We start from the raw sequence: 20,062 nt of genomic DNA on the forward strand, positions 1-20,062 counted from the left end.
ATGGTGCTGGTCCATCTGGTCGTCTGCATGTAGAAGAATACAAATTGATCCATTTTTATCCTCTTGTAGAAGGCTCAAGTCCAAGAGGATCAAGGACCTCCACATAAAACTGAAACTAATGGAAGAGAAAGTGGTGAAGAGCCTCGAATACATATGCACAGAGAGCGTTCTGTTCAGGAAAATTTTCCCTGTGCATGGGTGTTCGAGGCTCTTCCCCATTTTCTCTTCTATTAGCTGCATTTGTAGCAGAGGATGGCATTGTCTAGCGTCAATAGGAGAAGCCCTTGGTCTTGTGATGACTTGTTTCCCCAGTGTAGGGGAATGCCAGGGTTTTGAGGTGGGAGTGGATGGGTGAAAGTAGGAGCATCTTCCCAGAAGCAGGGGTAGGGGAGAAAGGGAATGGGAGAGGAGAGAAAGGGGAAAGCATTTGAGTGTAAATACATAAATACCCAATAAAAATGGGAAAACCTCCGTACATATTATTCTAATTACTATAATTACATCACCACCAAACTGGAGACAACCACAAGGATTTCAGTAGTGAAGTAAAGGACAGTATCAAGGAATATGTGTTCCACAGGCATGATGCATATGCAATACTCTGTAACTGAACTTCCAATGACAACACAGTCATATGAATCACCGAGTGAACCTCCAATTATGCTGATTGAGAAAAATTACAAAAAGGCAGTGTATGCTCTTTGTTAATGAAATATGGCGTCCTTGAAAAAACAGTGCTAGAGAAAAGGAGAATGAATAAACATGTGCTGGTGATTAAAAGCGTGGTCAATATCAAAAGGTTAACCTTTATGACTGTACAGAAATAGAGCATTTTCACTGTAGTGTGAACAACCTATCTTATTAGTATCAGAATTAACATTCTGGGCCTGTAATCAGATACGGTTTGGTTCCATGGACTCATTGATAATGGTTAGGCTCCAATGAGGCAATATTAACGGATGGTAGCACATTAAAGGAATGTGACCCCTTTGAATTGAATAAGGCTTCTTTTCTTCTGGATCTTGTGTCAAGCTTTATCTTTTTCAGAGATAAAGACTAGTCTCTTCTACTCTGCTTGACTTCCCATCTCATCGGGTGCTCTCTCAGAAGCTCCCATTTGAAAGGTGACAGTTCACTCTGACGTGACATTATCAAAACTGCTCTTACCAGGTGTCAAATCATTTAATCAAACATCACTTACCATTCTAGCCATCACAACAGGAATTACCACACTATAATCTGTACTGGGTTACGAGACTGCACTAGAGTTTGGAGATAATGTTTACTATTGATCTGAATCACTATAAACATTGAGAGAATCTGTGCTACTCCTTCGACTACTGTGAATCTCAAAATTTCTCAAACGTAATTTTTATTAAGCTAAAATTCAATGGAAATGAAGTAAATGTGATGCTTTTTCAGTTACAACATGAAGCTTAGAACCATGACATCACTTTGGTCTGTCACCATGGCTACTGCAGAACTCTCACACTTCAGCAGTTGGTCTGCCAACTGCTGTAGTTGTCTTTGATGTTTAGTGCCAAGGAAGAAGTAGAGTTTCAAGTCCTTTGAAAGACTACCCGGTCCAGGATCCCTGTGAAGGTATTCTCCTTTCACCACCCATTTTCAACCTGAGGAGAACCTGGTGGTTTAAGGAAGTGTTTTTATTTGTTTCCTTCAGAGCACATGAACTAATTCTTAACATCACCACTAGCCTCATGAAGTGTAACTCCTGTTTATAATATTCAGTGTTGTTCAATTCAAGAAGGCAACCTTTATTCTGTTAGGGGGACATGCTCAGGGCTACAAGTCAGATAAATATCTAGGGGAACATCTGAGTTATGAGAGCAGTTTTATGTTCTTTTCTATCTAGTAGTTTTCCCTATTGTGACAATAGACTCTGGTTGACAAAAGATCAAATTTCAAGAAATATATTAGGATTTCTTCTGTTTCCAGAAATAGTTTGATGTTTCAAATGTTACTTGATTTTTCATAACATCTGTTTTCAAAATCTGTGTAGAATTGAATTTTCTGTAATGGTTACTTATCTGTGTTGTCAAATAACCTGAAACCAAATTAGAACTATTTCACAATCACCCTACCAATGTCTTACATGTGTACAGATGTCTCCCTTTACCTTTAGTTTCACTGGTTATTCGTAACTTAACTCATAAAACCTACTGCCTCTATCTGTCTCCTTTGAAAGCTATGGCTTGTGATTGGGCAGAGTAAACCTTTGTTCATGTAAATATTGAGTTTAGAGATATAAATTAGAAAAAAAAAACCTCCACGATCTTGATTTTATTTCCTTTAAACTTACTTAAGACAATAGACAAAGTGATGGATTTTACTGTAGTATTTTTTGATATATAAAGCTTATTTTGTTATTTAACACTGTATCACTGTATCAGACCATTTAAATCAGTAATAATTCAAAGGCAGGCTTCATGTGAAATTTAGTAGATCTTCCTAATTTTTTAATTTAAATATTAACAGATCAGTAAACACATGAGTTTTCAGACTTCAAAATCTACTATATCACCATCGCTAGGGTTTGGACATTTAAAGACACACTGTATAGACAGAAAGATCTTCTCAGTAATGAGTTTCATTATGGTATTTTGATACATTGATCTAATTTTATTTTATTTCTATTCACCTCCATTCAACACACACACACACACACACACACACACACACACACACACACACACAGTAGTGGAGATTGGCTTTAACAATTGAGACTGTTTTAATTACATGTCAACCTTTACATTTATCATGTAAAATGTATTCCATAAATTATCTACTGATTATCTGTTCTGTTAGTGTTTGGCCTGTACCAGGAAAAAGCTTTCTCCTCACATGGAAACCCATGGTGAGAAAGTGACACTATTTCATGGCGTACGTGGAAGCTTGCTGCTCGAAGGCCCCGTGGAATTCAAAAGAGGCTGGAGAAAAAAGAAGCGCCATCTCTTCTTGTTGAATGATCTTTTGGTTGTGTCTAATAATGTGTATGTATTTATGTAATCCTTTCTCCTTGGGAAAGGTGACCATTTCACCAGTCCATAACTGTACAATAATATAAAGGGTTTTTTTTTTTGTTTTCTTTTTCTGGCAAGCAATTTGTCCCTGCTTCTTAAATAAGAATTAGTGAAAGGTCTGTACTGCTGTCCACTCCTGTGGAGAATACGATCAAGAATAAAGAAAGCGCCAGGCATGTTAGCACATGCCAATAATTCCATCACATTTCTGGCTGATTGAGGGAAATTCCAAGTTTCAGGAACTCATTACCTATATAAAAACATTTTTTCTCCAAATTAAATATCGCTAAATATGACTGACAGGTACCCTCTTGATGCATGTATTTGAATATAAATGTATGCTACGTAGACGTAAAGGCCGCATGTCACTCCACTTGTAATAAAGTCATGTAATTTCTCCATTTGCTCTCAAAATAAAGACTAAATCCAGTATAAAAGGTAACAGTTCTGGCAAGGAAAGAAAAGGAAGTAGAGAAAGATTGGAGACTTACTCCACAGAATTCATGTCAGCAGACGCTGTGAGAAGTGGGTGAGAACCGCAGGGCCCTGGCCATATGAGCTGCGGCTGGCAGTTGGGCAGCCTAGGTCACGGTCCAGACCATTGCTCTCGTTTATTGACTGCCTTCTGAGTTGCCTCAACTGCAAAGTATGTCTGGAGAAGATGAGTTTGTGCAGTTATTTGAGGAATGCAGCATTCAATGACCTTAGAATATATGAAATATTTCCTAGCATGTGGCTGCTGCTCAGAATTGTTATGGGATGGGACAGCTGTCTCTTGCTTTTATATAACTTTCCTGGTTTGGCTTATAAAGGAGGGCATCATAGACCTTCAGGAAATAATGGGGAGAATTGCTGACATGGAAAGTCTAGCCTCACACATGTGGCATCTAAAAACTTCACCTTTTAAAAATACACAGTACAGTAATCTTAAACACTTTCATGTTGTAAAATACCAGGCAATCTCTGGCTTTTTCTGGTGACGGGAGAAGTATATTTAGTTTGAAGCTGAGACAAACTTTCCTAGCTGCAAACTTTGTTGGGAGCCATCCACCTTCAGATGAGCTGTGCCTGGATGATAGAGACGGATGGGTGGCCCTCTGCTCTGCAGAGGAAGAGTGGTATTGCCGTGAGCAGTTCCACCTACATTGCAAAGCAAGCTAATAGAGCTGTTTGATTCCCTTCCTAGACACAAGAAGAAGTTTAAGATAAAATATATCATCCCACTGAGTTACCTCTGGATTTGTGACTATGCAGACCTTGTGGGAGGAGATAACAGGACTGCCTCCAAGTCCATCTTCCTTTGCTGGCCCATGGAAAATTTCGTGGCCACCTTCTGGTAAGACCTAAAGCTTGGATCCGCATTAACAAGCTGCAGGCTGTGGAAATCCAGGGTCAGCTTCACACTCTTTAGCACACAAGGAACATATATATATATATATATATTTTTTTTTTTTTCTTTTTTTTCGGAGAGCTGGGGACCGAACCCAGGGCCTTGCGCTTGCTAGGCAAGCGTCCTACCACTGAGCTAAATCCCCAACCCCTATATTTTTTTAAAGAATCTGTTTTTAGGCGATTGTTTATAAACTGTTGAGTTTTCCTGGCCTGTGTTGACACTTGTTTCCCCTCTACCTCCCAGGATGCTGGTTTTTGCATATTAATGTGTATAAATGGATCAACAGTGGGCAGGCTGGGAGAGATTCCTTATATTTTTATCAGCGGGGTTTGAAAGCAGTTGTACAAGGTGTGGAAGGTGGGGGCTGCTAAGGTGCTGTAAAGGTTGTGGGCTGCATGGATTTACTCCATGGTCCTCATCTCACAGTGGTCTGCTCTTATGGGAGCTCTAAAGCTACATGAGTTTAATCTTTCTTTTCCAGTGATGTTGGGAAGTCTAAGTTCGTTTTACAAATTTATGTTTATTCCCAAATGGGTTTTTCTAAAGAATAGTATTGAATTAAGAAAATAATTACATTCCCAAGTGCTCAGACTCTTGAATGCCTGTGTAGCAGTTTATCGGGTTTCGTGTCATCAGACAGGATCAGAGCTGGTGTCATCAGACAGGATCAGAGCTGGGCTTTGCTGGGCTTTGTTGAGTTTTTCTGCATGCATCCTTTGGTGGACTGAGGAAAGGGATTCTGCCTGGGCACCCTGAACCTCCTGAGTGGATCTTTTGGATGCAAACTGACTCGCTAACTCTACCCAACTCTGTGTTTCAAGCACACATCAGCTTTTATATTTGTTATGTACATAAAGAGTTCTTCGTGTGCACGCGGTACCCTCCTCTCCTCCTTCATCCACCCAAACCTCCAGCATCACCACAGAGCTGAACAAGCTAGCAAAGATACCTCTGCGTTTAGTGAACTTTGCATAGTTTGTGACTCTGTAAATGACATAGGGCATCCATTTCCACAGCATTTCAATCTACTTTCTAAAAACCCATTGGCTAACTCATTGTGGATAATCCATTATTGCCACTTGTCCCAGGCTGCATAGGAGAGGAAGTATTTTTAATTAAGGATATATGAAATCTTTCTTGAGAGCATTTCTATGAAGCTTTTTTAATGAAGGAGGTAAAATTTGAAATTATTCCTACACAATTTAGAATATAATTAGCATTCAGTTAAATGTGTCCTAGGAATTTTTAGGCATGCAAACCACCAAATGCCTCTGAGGTTTCAGCTATGTCTGCTTTATAATTCCATGTTACTAAATGTGCTATCCAGGTCTATATGCAGGTTAGGGCCATAGGGATTTCCAGCATTTCTAATGTAGCTGGCTACAAACACAATATCGGTAGGAAGTATGGGAGCAGTTAATGGTAGACTCAGTAAATTGCCACTCCTTGGAGGAAGAAGCTGCCCATGATTCCATGGGAAGTTACAATGAGTTTCCATGTGACTGTAGCCTCAGTCCTGGGTGTAGCACCCGACTCGAAATGGAGATAAAAAAAAATCTGTTCATGAATGTTGTTAAAAGCATGGATCATAATTTTCTAAAAGGTGGAAATATCTTAAATATTGAAAAAAGGACTGGAAGAGCTTGAAGGGGCTCCAGACCCCATATGAACAACAATGCCAAGCAACCAGAGCTTCCAGGGACTAAGCCACTACCCAAAGACTATACATGGACTGACCCTGGACTCTGACCTCATAGGTAGCAATGAATAGCCTAGTAAGAGCACCAGTGGAAGGGGAAGCCCTTGGTCCTGCCAAGACTGAACCCCCAGTGAACAGGATTGTTGCAGGGAGGGCAGTAATGGGGAGGATGGGGAGGGGAACACCCATATAGAAGGGGAGAAGGAGGGGTTAGGGGTTTGTTGGCCCAGAAACCAGGAAGGGGAATAACAATCGAAATGTAAATAAGAAATACTCAAGTTAATAAAGATGGAAAAGAAAAGAAAAAAAAAAATAGAAGGAAAGGAAAACGCCCCCTGGTGTATGAGCCAGGATAACAGGATGAGTAATGAATGAGCTGAGGGTTTGCTGTTTGGATAAGAAAAGCGCGTTCTTCAATGAAATAATGCTGATGCTCACACGACCCTGCGAATGTGACCGATGTCGCTTGATGGAAACACTCACGCTACATGCAATTTCATTAAGTGTCAGAAATGATGGTGAATATTTGGCCCTTTTAATTACAGTTCTAAACGCCACATGAAGAAGCAGAGGGCTTGTTAGGAGTTAGCGCTAAATGAATTGTTCGTTAGGAGACTCTGGGAAATGAAAACCTGGTTTCATGAGAACTAATGTCACACATTACAAATTCTGTAGTCTGCATAAGAAAATAAGTCACAGGATTCTTTTTTTTTTTTTTTTTTCCTTTATCGGTCTCCTTTAAGACTAGCCTGTGATTTCTCCAAATGTCAATTGCTTTACATGTGATTTAATGTGAACAGGGACATGATTTCATATAAACGCAGCCTCAAGCTGTTTGGACACTGTAAGCCTTAATTACACGTTTATACACGGGAAACTAAAGCCTAGGGCAGTTGATTGCCCAGACATCAACAAGGCCCTTGTTTCATAGTTACAGTCCGGTCTTTAAACTCCCAATCGGCCTTCACAGTAGTGAACTTTCTATCAGAGTAGGACACCAGTTAAAGAATTGGTCAATAAAAGCCCAATTTTGTAGAAGACACAAATTACACCTGTACCTCATTGGTAAAAACCAGCTTATAATAATACTTTTATGTTTATCTTAAACATCTTAGCATAAATATTTCCCTGCATTCTAATTTTTTCTCACTTTTTAAATTACAGCACCAAGGAACAGAAAAAATGGTGGTGGTTTTTCCTCCAAAGGTATTTTCTAATGTTCATATATTAATTCCTTAGTGATTAAGGAATGGCGGTCTCTGCACACCAGTGACCCCAGAAAAGTGCACCATTTCTTAGTAAAATTGTCAGATGCAGCCCTTCCCCCCTTGTGGCTTTGCTAGATGTAAAGCCTGGTTGCTGCTATCTGTTCTCTAGTTAAAAACGTATATTTTATCTATTATTTGAGGAGTTCTGGTTGACAAGATCATTGTTTTCTCTTCAGTTTACACATTAGAGTAAGCAGTTCTCCACTGACATATATCCCATTCCTTCCAGCAGAGTTACTCTATCATGCAAACTCACAACATGTGATGCTTCCTGCCCTAGAAATTAGGAAGGCTTTTGGTTCTTTCCATGAAGAGCAAACTTCTGGTGTTGGGATTTGCTTCTTAACCTCACATCGCATAGCCATGCCCTGCCTTCCGAACCACGTCTTTTTTGGTGAAATATTCTTGGCATACTTCTCAATCCACACTTCATCACTGAGTTTATACACTTCCATTCACAAGAAGAGAGATGAAAGTGTTAGCAATGATTCACTTGACAGTGAGCTACTAATTGCTTCCTGTCATTGTTCTGTGTGTTTGTGTTGCTTTTGAGCAGATACATCAATGAGGCCAAGATGAATGGCGAGAGTAAGAGTGCTGCACTGCAGATGGTCACAGAGGACATCCGACGCTGCACCAGCGCATGCGCCTGTAAGGCCAAAGAAGACACTTAGGGTTCTTGACTAGGGGAGCAAGGCCGACAGGATGTATGAGAATGGGGGAATGGAGGGTGGTAGAGTAGGGGGGAGAGGCAAAAGAAGAAAGAAGAAGCAGGAGAAAAGGAGGGAGATAGATTTCAGAAACTACTGGTATATGTGATGCATGCATATATGTAAAAAGGACTAGGAAGAATGGAGGAAGAGTAAGACAAGTAACTACTTACTTAAAGTAAGTAGTTCATATTAAATTTAAATTATTATAAACTGTTATAAATTTAATTTACAAATTAAATATGTCTTATTTTTTATTCAAGTATAATTATAAATATACAGGGAGGTATGAGACAGGGAGAATACTATATACTATTAATTATATATATTTACCTAATTGGTGACATTTTTCAGTTTTAATTTTTCTTCTGCTATTTCTTTCTCTCTGATTCTCTGTGCACTGTACACAAGTCAGCTGCTTGATGATAGCTCTTTATTCTCATCTCCTCTTAAATATAAGGATATCTTTTTATATAACTACCATTTGAGTATGTGTCTGTGCATGTGCGTGTGTGTGTGTGTGTGTGTGTGTATCTGTGTTCCTGTGTGTGTGTGTTTATGCCTGTCTGTCTGTGTGTATGTGTGTGTATGTCTATGTGTGTGTCTGTGTGTATACATGCCTGTGCCAAGGTATCTGTGGATATTAGAGGACATTTTGGATTGACATTTCTGTCCAAATATGTTCAGGGATCTAACCTTAGTCGTCAGTCTTGGTGAAGGATTCTATACCTACTAATCCCTGTCCTTGGCCAGAGGAAACTCTTCTAACCACATTCTGAGCATATGTCTGAACTGGACTACTTACAGATTGTTTTTACACAAGATATCACCTCTGCTCTTGAATTCTTTGATACTTCTTTTATTCTTAGGCCACAGTTAGTAATGTGAAATCAGTGTCAGGTGACTCAGGTGACATTTTTGTAAAGAGCATTTGCTTGGGATATAGTACATTTATAGAAATAATCCTTAGCACTAAGATTCTCTCTCTCTCTCTCTCTCTCTCTCTCTCTCTCTCTCTCTCTCTCTCATACACACACACACACACACACACACACACACACACACACACACACACACACAGGAGAAGGTAGACACACACAGACAGATAGGCATAGAGGGAGCTAGGGACAGACACACAGAAAGGCAAAGATAAAGACTGATCAATTTATCCTAATCTAGACTTCTCCTTTATCTCCTTAAAAATTACACCTACAGAGACACCTGCTGCTGTCTTTGCCCAATCCAGAGGAAGATTCCCATTTGTTCCCTCCAGGATAAATAAAATATTCTTTGCATTAAGGATTTGCTGTCTGGTTGTGTTTTGTGCCAACTCTGGAATCCCCAAATTTGGTGCCATGACTCAGACTGTGACAGGACCCCTGACCCAGTTTTACACTTTCAAGACCATCTAGTGCCTGCTCCCTTCACCCAACAGAGGCTAACTGGTGGCTTTCCCCTTACTAGCCATCCAAAACCTTCTGTAGAACATTGGGTAATGACCCTTGAGCATCTGGCGTCCCAATCTGTGTTCTGGGTATGAGAAGCACACACCTGACCTTGACCTTCAGCAGCTCCTGTGGACTCCCTCAGATGGCTCCTAAGCCCATTCCTCTCAGTTTGGCTTGGAGTTTTCCTTTCACGTTTGGGGGCTGTACTTCTGGAATTCAGTGTCTGCCCTTAACTATCCAAAAATCTTCTCAAAGGTCCCTGGATTTCTCTTCAGACTATTATGTCACCCTCTTGGTGACAGAGCTTGGATGATGATCCTTCCCTCACAGGTACCTCCACATTGGCCACTCTAGGCCATGAGGGATGCCCTTGACTACTCACTGTCTCCCAGCCTCCATTAGCAAAGATATTCACTCCATCTTGACTAATGCGCCTCTGAGACGTCTTCTAAAGACTCAGACTCACATCTACCTCAAAAATGTCCCTCAAACTCCCTACATTAAAGGAAATAAAATAAAATAAAAGACAACCTTTACAATTGTTATGGGCAAGGAATCATGGAAGATACCCCTCCTCCTTTCTGCCTTCCCTTTCCATAAATACCTTTATTTCTGCCCTTTTTATTTTTATTTTTACCTCAGCTCCAAGCCTTCCCCTTATACTTTGTTTCCTGCCTCATGTTCCATTGGTCATCAAAATCTCCACTGTCACTGCTATGGCGACACAACTCTAGAAGTCCCCCCATGGAGTCCCTGACTGCACTACTCTAGGAGCTTCCTGCTAGAGCTCACCTCTGGAGCCCCTGCTCAGACAGCTCATGAAGCTTGCTGCTTGTACCTCCTGCCCCATTCTCTTACTAGGAAGAGATACTCTTTCCAAAGTTGGCATGGATTTTGCCTTCTACTCCAACAACAGCTCCCAAGACACTTCAACATCCTTATTTCTCCTTTCTTAGCTCCAGTCTTAGCATTTTATTGCTGTGAAATGACATTATGACCACAGCAACTCTTTTTTTATTGGATATTTTTATTTACATTTCAAATGTTATTCCCTTTCCCAGTTTCCCATCCATAAGTCCCCTATCCCATCCCCTCCCCTTCTTCTATAAGAGTGTACCCCCTTTCCAACCACCCCTACTTCCTACCTCCCCACTCTGATATTCCTTTATACTGGGAATTGAGCTTTGCCAGGACCAAGGGTTTCTCCTCCCATTGGTGTCCAACAAGGCCATCCTCTGCTACATATGCAGCTGGAGCTACAGGTCTGTCCATGTGTTCTCTGGGTAGTGGTTTAGTCCCTGGGAGCTCTGATTGGTTGGCATTGTTGTTCTTATGGGGTTGCAAGCCAATTCAGCTCTCTCAATCCTTCCTCTAATTTCTCCAACAGGGATCCCGTTCTCAGTTCAATGGTTTGCTGCTAGCATTCGTCTCTGTATTTGACATGCTCTGGCACTGTATCTCATGAGAGATCTATATCCAGTTCCTGTCAGCATAACTTCTTAGCTTTATCAATCTTATCTAGTTTTGGTGAATATATATATATATATGTATATGTATATGTATATGTATATGTATATGTATATGTATATGTATATGTATATGTATATGTATATGTATATATGCATACATGTATACATGTATATATGTATATATATGTATATGTATATGGGCTGTATACCCATGTAGGGCAGGCTCTGAATGGCCATTCCTTCAGTGTCTGCTCTAAAATTTGTCTTCCTATCCCCTGCTATGAATATTTTTGTCTCCCCTTTTAAGAAGGACTGAAGCATCTGCACTTCGGTTGTTGTTGTTCTTGAGATTCATGGCCCACAGCAACTCTTATAAAGGAAAACATGTAGTTGGATGGATCTGGCTTAAAGTTTCAGAGGGATGGTTTATTTATCATGGCAAGAAAGATGGCAGAGTGCAGGCAGACATGGTGCCGGAGAAGGAGTTGAGAGTTCTGCAGGAAGTGGGCCGAGACGCACTTCTTCAATGAAGGCCACACCTATTCCAACACGGCCACACCTCCTGTTGCCTATGAGCCTAAGGGGACTATTTTCTTTCAAAGCACCACAGGCTCCATTTGAACACTCAACTCTCCAAATTCCTCAAACCCCTCTTGCCTTCTGCCCACTTGTTTAGGCAATCTCATTATATGGTATGCTACCTCTTCATTCTAATCTCCTGTTACATTTAAAGAGCTTAAAGACCATTCTGCCTACATCTCAACTCCCAAACCCCACCCTTCCACCCTTTACCAGCTGCATAGACCACAAACCCATTATTCCATCTCTCTGTTATCCACTCATTAAGCCCAACTATCCTATAATACCTGCTTCAACACAGCACATCTTTAACTACCTACAGCACAGAATGCACTCTAATATCAAATCTGCTTACCTGGCTCTCACCCCTGCAGGTAAGTAAGACCTTTCTATAAAATCTAACCCAAATCTGAAATGTATTTCAGCAAACCAACCCCACCTCCACTATACAACTCCCAGCTTTTCCTACTCATCAACTCATCAAGTATGAAGGTCTAAAATTGTGAGAATCTAAGAAAATATGTAAATGCAAATTGTAAAGGTTAGAGGATGTAAAAACAAGTTGTGGGGACCTCAAAAGAGGATTTAAGATATGTGCTTTGGGTAAATTATATATAGAATCCTTTATAATAAAACTACAGCCCAGATAATTTTTTTATCTTTACTCATACATCCCTTAACAATTTCATACATGTACACAATGCATTCTGCTCACCATCATCTCCTATTCAGGTGTCAAGAAAAACAAAATTATGACATTTTCAGGTAAGTGGATGGAACTAGAAACAATCATCCTGAGTGAAGAAATCAAAGAAATGACTAACTTTTAAACTTATTTTACTTCTATTTTATTAATTTTAACTCAGCAGGATGGAGGTATGTTAGGAGAAAGGCTGAGAACAGCAAGAAAAGTCTCATCAATTACTGTTCAATGTCGTGTTTGAAGTCTTAGCTAGAGCAATAAGGTAACTGAAGGATGTAAAAGGAACACAAGTAAAGATATGATTCTATATAAACAAGACCCTTAAAGACTCCACCAGAAAACTCCTATAGCAGACAAATACATTGAGCTAAACCAATTAATTTATAAATTCAATCTTAGGATCAACCCAGATGACAAAATAATATGACACACTAAGCAATGGAATGCACTGTATACTTTGTATAACCATCAGTAATTTAAAATGACTACTTAGATATAAACACTTTTTAAATTAATTCTTTGAAATTTTTGTCCAATGTATTTCATCACACTGAATGTCGCCCTCCTAACTTTTCTAAAATCCACACCCGTTTATTAACCAACCCAACTTATGTGCTCTTTTCTCCTTTAAAACATGAAAATGTCAAACCTAATTTTATTGCCCATATACTTTTGGGTTTGGAGCCCTCTCCTGAAGAATGGTCCATCTATAAATAGCTACACCATTGAATATTATTGATTCTTACTCTTTTGTTAACTATCAATTGCCAATAACTCTTCATTTAGACAAGGAACTTCCTCACTACCTCCGTCCTCCTTGAAGAGACTTTATCTGGAAACTTTAATTTGTAAGGTTATAGTACGTGTGTCAATAATTGTTCAGAGTTTCCATGTGCTAACTTCTGCATTGCGCATAGAAAAGTAGTTGACATTTATGGCTAGTATTTCAAAGACTCTTACTCTTTGCACATTAATCTTTGGTAGGTCTCTGTGTTAATCACTATCTACTGCCAAAAAAGAAGCATCTCTGACAAGGGTTGATCTATGAGTATGAGTATACATAATTCAGGGTTAGTTTGAAACTGTGTACACTTAGCCAATTAACAGTGGTTACTTTTCACTCGTGGCCTCTGATATATATATACCAAAAGTGATCTGGTATGGGTTTCATCTAGTCAATGGGATATTAAACACATTTTGCAAAGTTATTGATAAGGCCCATGTCAGTCTTGCCACTGTTGTTGAACTTCTAATGCCTTTCCAAGCCACATTGTAGTTCACAAGATTATAACTGTGCAAGTCTGATTATTTTCTCCTCTGGAAGCATGTTTACCACAATCTAGCCCTGTTAATGACTAGGAGACTATGAGAATGATTTCTCTATTTCTGTGAGTCAAGCATATAACAGCTCCAGCGTTAGATTCTAAACATCAAAGACTAGATGAGAAGCAAGATCAATGCAATGACCTATTGTTGACGGGGTTGTGGGAACTCATAGTCAAACAACTCTTGAAAAGGTAACCCATTTCTAGCACTAAGATTTTTATTTGTTAAGTTGGTTTGTCTAGAGGACCATCCTTAGAAAATGACACTGTAAAATATTTAACCTTGATTTTTTTGGTATTTGAATGTTTATTTTAGGAAGTTTATATAGTAATATGTCTTAAATATGTTATTTTTCAAACTAAAGTTAATATTAGTTATCCTTGATTCTATTAACTGCCCTCTCACCCTTTTTCCACTTAAACTTGTGTGTGTGTGTGTGTGTGTGCGCGCACGCGCGCCATTATTTTCTTTTCTGCCATTAAACCACCTTGTTCTGTATCTCCTTCCTTGAAAATTCTCCCTGATGACCTTTATTATTGTTCTGAGTCTATTCTAAATAAAATACACCCAATTAGAGTTTCGAATGACTAACTTATTCTTAGATTCCATAGTCAGGATCCTATCTAATATCTTGAATATGCCCTAGGTTTATTTAAGGAACAAATCTCAGACACACAAAGAGAATAATTAAATATGGATATTTGGTGACACATCACCCACCTTCATCTTTGACATGACATCATTTTTAAATGATTAGATATATGTAGCTCACTTAAGCAAGCATTATAGTAGTACAAGGTAAAATCATTGTGAAAATTATGATTTTGATTATTCCACAGATTCAGAGAAAACAGAAAACTACACTCTTTCTTAAACCAGATGGTTTCATGAGACTCCAGTACCTTCCATTACTACCTGCTTCTGGACACACCCACACCAGCCATAAGAGTTCTTTGGACACTCTCTTATGATTATTTGTGAGGGAAACGAACTCCTTGTTCCAATTCTAGTAAGCGTCATTTCTTCTCCATCCATCCTCATGGCCATCCTGAGTCTTTGAATATCGATAGGAGGGGATATGGGGCAAAGTTTAGAGCAGAGACTGAAGGAATGGCCATTCAGAGCCTGCCCCACATGTGGCATATATATATATATATATGCATATATATATATATATGCAGTCACCAAAACTAGATAAGATGGATGAAGCTAAGAAGTGCATGCTGACAGGAACTGGATATAGATCTTTCCTGAGAGACACAGCCAGAGCGTGTCAAATACAGAAGTGAATGTTCAGCAGCAAACCACTGAACTGAAATCGGGACCCCCATTGGAGGAATTAGACAAAGATTAAAAGAGCTGAAGGGGCTTACTACCCCATAAGAACAACAATGGCAACCAACCAGAGCTTCCAGGGACTAAAACACTACCCAAAGACTATACATGGACTGACTCAGGACTCCAACTGCATATGTAGCAGAGGATGGCCTTGTTGGGCACCAATGGAAGGAGATCCCTTGGTCCTTCCAAAGTTGAATCCCCAGTGCAAGGGAATGTCTGACAGGGGTGGAAAGGAGTGATGGTTGGGGAGGGGAACACCCTTATAGAAGAAGGAGTGGAGATAGTGGCTTATGGACAGGAAACCAGGAAAGGGAATAACATTTGAAATGTAAATAAACATCCAATAAAAAATTTCTTACATAATTAATTCCCTGGGTGACAGATTATTAGAAAAACCATCACTAGGGTTGAGGAAGCTAATAAATATTACTTGTTAAAAATAATGCCATATTGTTTTGGTAAATCATAGAAACCAGAACAGGAGAATAAATTCTAGTTTTTTTCTACTGGTTTCAGAAATGATCCACATTTACTTGCTGTGTGAGTGTAGTGTGCTCAGTAGGTGTGACACTCTCAAACATCTCTGCCTCACATCCCTCGTCTAGTTTATTCTTCAGCTGAACACTGGTGTCAGATCTAGTTTTATGGTTTTTACATTACAGTCTGACCATTCGTATAATCTAAGTATCTGGCATGTTTGATATCTAAGGGCCTAAATATAAAATGCTTTTTCTTTACTAATAATCCTATAATCCTAACAAAATATTACAAAGCATGACATTTGTTTTGGCCTATGCTATTATGAAGAAGTTATTAAATTATCAGTGGAAACACTGAATGTCCAACATCCTCAGTATAAGGATACTTATATTGCATTGGAACAAATTTATCATATCAGGTACAAGAATGATATTACAACAAACATTGAATACTTTATAAAAGTTGGCAGTAACCATGAAAGTCTTAACCCTGTCCCTGCTAATTATATAAGCAAAAACCTCAGTCCGATTGTTTATGGTACCCAGTCTTACATGGTAAATCACTGGCAGAATAGATTTCAGTTCCCATGACTTCCTGACAGGACCAGTTACATTCCATATAAAAAAAAACTGACATGAAGACAATAGAAACAAATGAATGGCTCACACAGAATAATTTATTTAGAAAAAGATCTTTGTGAACACTGATTTAAATTTTATATATAAGGATTATATATTGGAAGGGAGTTGGATCATAATAAGTTAAAGGTAAAACTTCAGTAAGAAATTAGAACTACACAGTAGGGAAAGGCATTCATAGGAAAGAACAGTGGAGTAAGAGGAAACATTGTCAGGAGCATCAAGCCAGAGATTGATTTAGGATCATTAAATCACAGCAGAAGAAAACCTGATTCAAACACGTCCACAGTTGTCAGGGTGATGCATTAGAGTGGACGGGGAAAGAACGTACATGTAGAGGAGGAAGATCCAGTTCTACATCTCTTCTGTCCTACAGCTCTACCTCTGCCCCTTGTGAGCCATTGATCTTCTTAAGACTCACACTGGTGCTCTGCAAGTGTAGATCCTAAATGAGATGCGCTTATCTTGCTCTCACGCAGGATATACTCTTTATTATCATTGGAAAGGGACCAGAAGCGAAGGGAATCTTCAGAAATGCAGCCCCTATGGCATCATGAGAAACCCTCAAAACAAAACTAGACTCTGCAGAAGAAGTGAACTTGAGTAAAGAATCAATCCTTCCTGTAGCTTCAGTCTTTGAGGTAGAGAAAGCTCAAGCATCGTCCACAGTCATCATCTCCCAGAAGCTGTGCGAAGCATTTCCTTCTCTATGATTACTTGAGAATGAGAACAGGCCCGGCATGTGTTACTTCTCTATTAATGTGTTAGGACACCATCATCAAGGCAGATTACAGAAGGAAGCGTTTACTTTGGCTTAGTTCCAGAGAGATAAGTGTCCACCATGAAATCAGGATGGCAGCAGGAGTAGAAGGTCACATCTGCAACCTCAAACTTGAAGCAGAGTTAGGAAACTGGAAGTCAGATGAGGCTACGAACTCTCAATGACATAAGCCTCGGCCAAGGCTGTCATCACTTTCCAAACACAGTGTCACCAAATAGAGCTCTGGGCATTCAGTTGCTTTTGTAGTTTAAGGATCCAATGATATTCACATTCCTCTAAAAACAACACAATTAACATCTTGAGAACAATAGCCCACTGTCTGTTTTTCATGTTAGTTAATTATGGTTTATGAGATTAAATACCATGAACAAGTTCATTTTTTATTTTAGTTCCAGAGGGATAAAAGAACATCCAACCAGCGGGCAGACACTCCTATTGGCAAGAGCAAGAAGCCTGGCAGAGACGGTTTATAGGAAGTGGGACAAGGCCACGAAATCTCAAACCTGGACCCAGCATGCACTTCCTCCAAACAAGCTTTACCAACTTCCTAAAGAGTATTAACATCTGAGGATCATGTCTTCAAAGATCAGAACTCATGGGGGTACTACAGTCATCATAGATTAAAAAAATCTATGTGGCTTAAGCATTGGTCACATGATGGTAATTACATGAGTCATTCTTTGAGGTTAAGAACCATGCACATGAGATCCCACTTACTTTGCAATCTCATACCTCTCTTAATTTCACTCTGAAACTATTTAGTTATGATAATACCAAAATAACTAATAATAAAATGTTATTTACATTTTAAACTTCTGTTATATACCTAAGACACTCATCCTGCTGATTTTCATTTCAACACTGTTCTCATCATGAAAGCAACACTTCCAGCACTACAGATTTAAATTTAGTAAATACTAATAGAAATTTGACATATAAAATCTACTCAGTAGAGCATTGAGAGTTTCAGGCCATTCACAATTCCTCTCCCAATAGCCAAACACCTTTATTTTTATTTTTTTTTTATTAACTTGAGTATTTCTTATGTACATTTCGAGTGTTATTCCCTTTCCCAGTTTCCAGGCAAACATCCCCTTCCCTCCCCCTTCCTTATGGGTGTTCCTCCCCCACCCTCCCCCATTGCCGCCCTCCCCGACAGTCTAGTTCACTGGGGTTCAGTCTTAGCAGGACCCAGGGCTTCCCTTCCACTGGTGCTCTTACTAGGATATTCATTGCTACCTATGAGGTCAGAGTCCAGGGTCAGTCCATGTATAGTCTTTAGGTAGTGGTTTTAGTCCCTGGAAGCTCTGGTTGCTTGGCATTACAGTTGTACATATGGGGTCTCAAGCCCCTTCAAGCTCTTCCAGTTCATTCTCTGATTCCTTCAACGGGGGTCCCGTTCTCAGTTCAGTGGTTTGCTGCTGGCATTCGCCTCTGTATTTGCTGTAAAAACTGCATGGTATTGGTACAGAGACAGACAGATAGACCAATGGAATAGAATTGAAGACCCAGAAATGAACCCACACACCTATGGGCACTTGATTTTTGACAAAGGAGCCCAAACCATCCAATGGAAAAAAGATAGCATTTTCAGCAAATGGTGCTGGTTCAACTGGAGGTCAACATGTAGAAGAATGCAGATCGATCCATGCTTATCACCCTGTACAAAGCTTAAGTCCAAGTGGATCAAGGACCTCCACATCAAACCAGACACACCCAAACTAATAGAAGAAAAACTAGGGAAGCATCTGGAACACATGGGCACTGGAAAAAATTTCCTGAACAAAACACCAATGGCTTATGCTCTAAGATCAAGAATCGACAAATGGGATCTCATAAAACTACAAAGCTTCTGTAAGGCAAAGGACACTGTGGTCAGGACAAAACGGCAACCAACAGATTGGGAAAAGATCTTTACCAATCCTACAACAGATAGAGGCCTTATATCCAAAATATACAAAGAACTCAAAAAGTTAGACCGCAGGGAGACAAATAACCCTATTAAAAAATGGGGTTCAGAGCTAAACAAAGAATTCATAGCTGAGGAATGCCGAATGGCTGAGAAACACCAAAGAAATGTTCAACATCTTTAGTCATCAGGGAAATGCAAATCAAAACAACCCTGAGATTTCACCTCACACAGTGAGAATGGCTAAGATCAAAACTCAGGTGACAGCAAATGCTACAGGATGCGGAGAAAGAGGAACACTCCTCCATTGTTGGTGGGGTTGCAGACTGGTACAACCATTCTGGAAATCAGTCTGGAGGTTTCTCAGAAAATTGGACATTGAACTGCCTGAGGATCCAGCTATACCTCTCTTGGGCATATACCCAAAAGATGCCCCAACATATAAAAAAAGCCAAACACCTTTTAATTTAAATGTGCCCTACCTCTGTCCACTGCCTGCCCTATTTCACCCTTGCCACTTATACAGTTTTTTGTTAGTATTTCCCATACCACACCCACCATCAGACTCTTGAAACTCAAAAAGATCCTTGTGATAGACAGGAAGTGGTCTATCTTGTTTCTTCTAGATCACGTGACCTTCTTCTTAACTCAGCACTGGTCTCATGAAAAGAACCTCATATTAATAAAGTTCATCACCTCAAGAAAACAGGCTTTCTGCTGTCAGGGAAACAAACCCCTGGGCTACATGGGAGGAAAGTAGTTGTAAGTCTATAAAGCTGTGTCCAGCTTAGGAGAGAGGATTTATGCTCAGCTGAAATCAGTTGCTTTACTCATCGTGAGCATGAAGACATATTATATAGTGGTCAGACCTCAGGCAAACATCTGTCAGCTTTGCGATTTTCAAAACATCCATTTCTCAAATTTTGAGCATTGCTTTAGCTAAGATGGGGATGGCTTTTCCAAAACGTCCTGATTTCCATGACTCGTTATATAATATAAAGCCAAATCTGAATCCCTCTGGCCTTCATCTGGATACATGCTATGTTATGCCAGTATATGAGTACCACTATTGCATCTTTAAAGGACATCTTGCCATATGTCCATTGTGAAAATGAAGATTGTCATGGATGGACAGGACCATTGATTGTTCCCATCTGTTAGTGGCTTAAAAGGTATGGTCTGATTCTGGAAATGTTAAACCATTGGAAAAGGGGTTTCAGGTCAGACTGAGATTGAGTTTTCAGAGTTCTGTCTCTATTATGTGGTTTCTTTAGCAT

The 20,062-nt window shown here is 39.6% G+C and overlaps 1 protein-coding gene across 1 annotated transcript; it reads left to right on the forward strand.

Annotated features, from left to right (window-relative positions):
- The first annotated feature begins 1,575 nt into the window (after positions 1-1,575).
- On the forward strand, positions 1,576-9,411 carry LOC116895330 (rho GTPase-activating protein 20-like). Its single transcript, XM_032896637.1, has 6 exons — positions 1,576-1,602; positions 2,827-3,011; positions 4,228-4,377; positions 7,298-7,339; positions 7,958-8,052; positions 9,327-9,411. Coding segments are annotated over exons 2-6 (438 nt in total). The 5' UTR covers positions 1,576-1,602; positions 2,827-2,862; the 3' UTR covers positions 9,329-9,411.
- The last annotated feature ends 10,651 nt before the right edge of the window (positions 9,412-20,062 follow it).

Source organism: Rattus rattus, chromosome 3 (assembly GCF_011064425.1).
Source record: "Rattus rattus isolate New Zealand chromosome 3, Rrattus_CSIRO_v1, whole genome shotgun sequence".
NCBI lineage: Eukaryota > Metazoa > Chordata > Mammalia > Rodentia > Muridae > Rattus > Rattus rattus.

Excerpts from the sequence above, each read along its gene's own strand:
- LOC116895330 (XM_032896637.1), top strand. The coding sequence starts at position 2,863 with ATGGAAACCCATGGTGAGAAAGTGACACTATTTCATGGCGTACGTGGA. Across the intron at positions 3,012-4,227 it reads TTGGTTGTGTCTAATAATGT|ACACAAGAAGAAGTTTAAGA; the intron begins GTATGTATTTAT and ends TTCCCTTCCTAG. Across the intron at positions 7,340-7,957 it reads TGGTGGTTTTTCCTCCAAAG|ATACATCAATGAGGCCAAGA; the intron begins GTATTTTCTAAT and ends GCTTTTGAGCAG.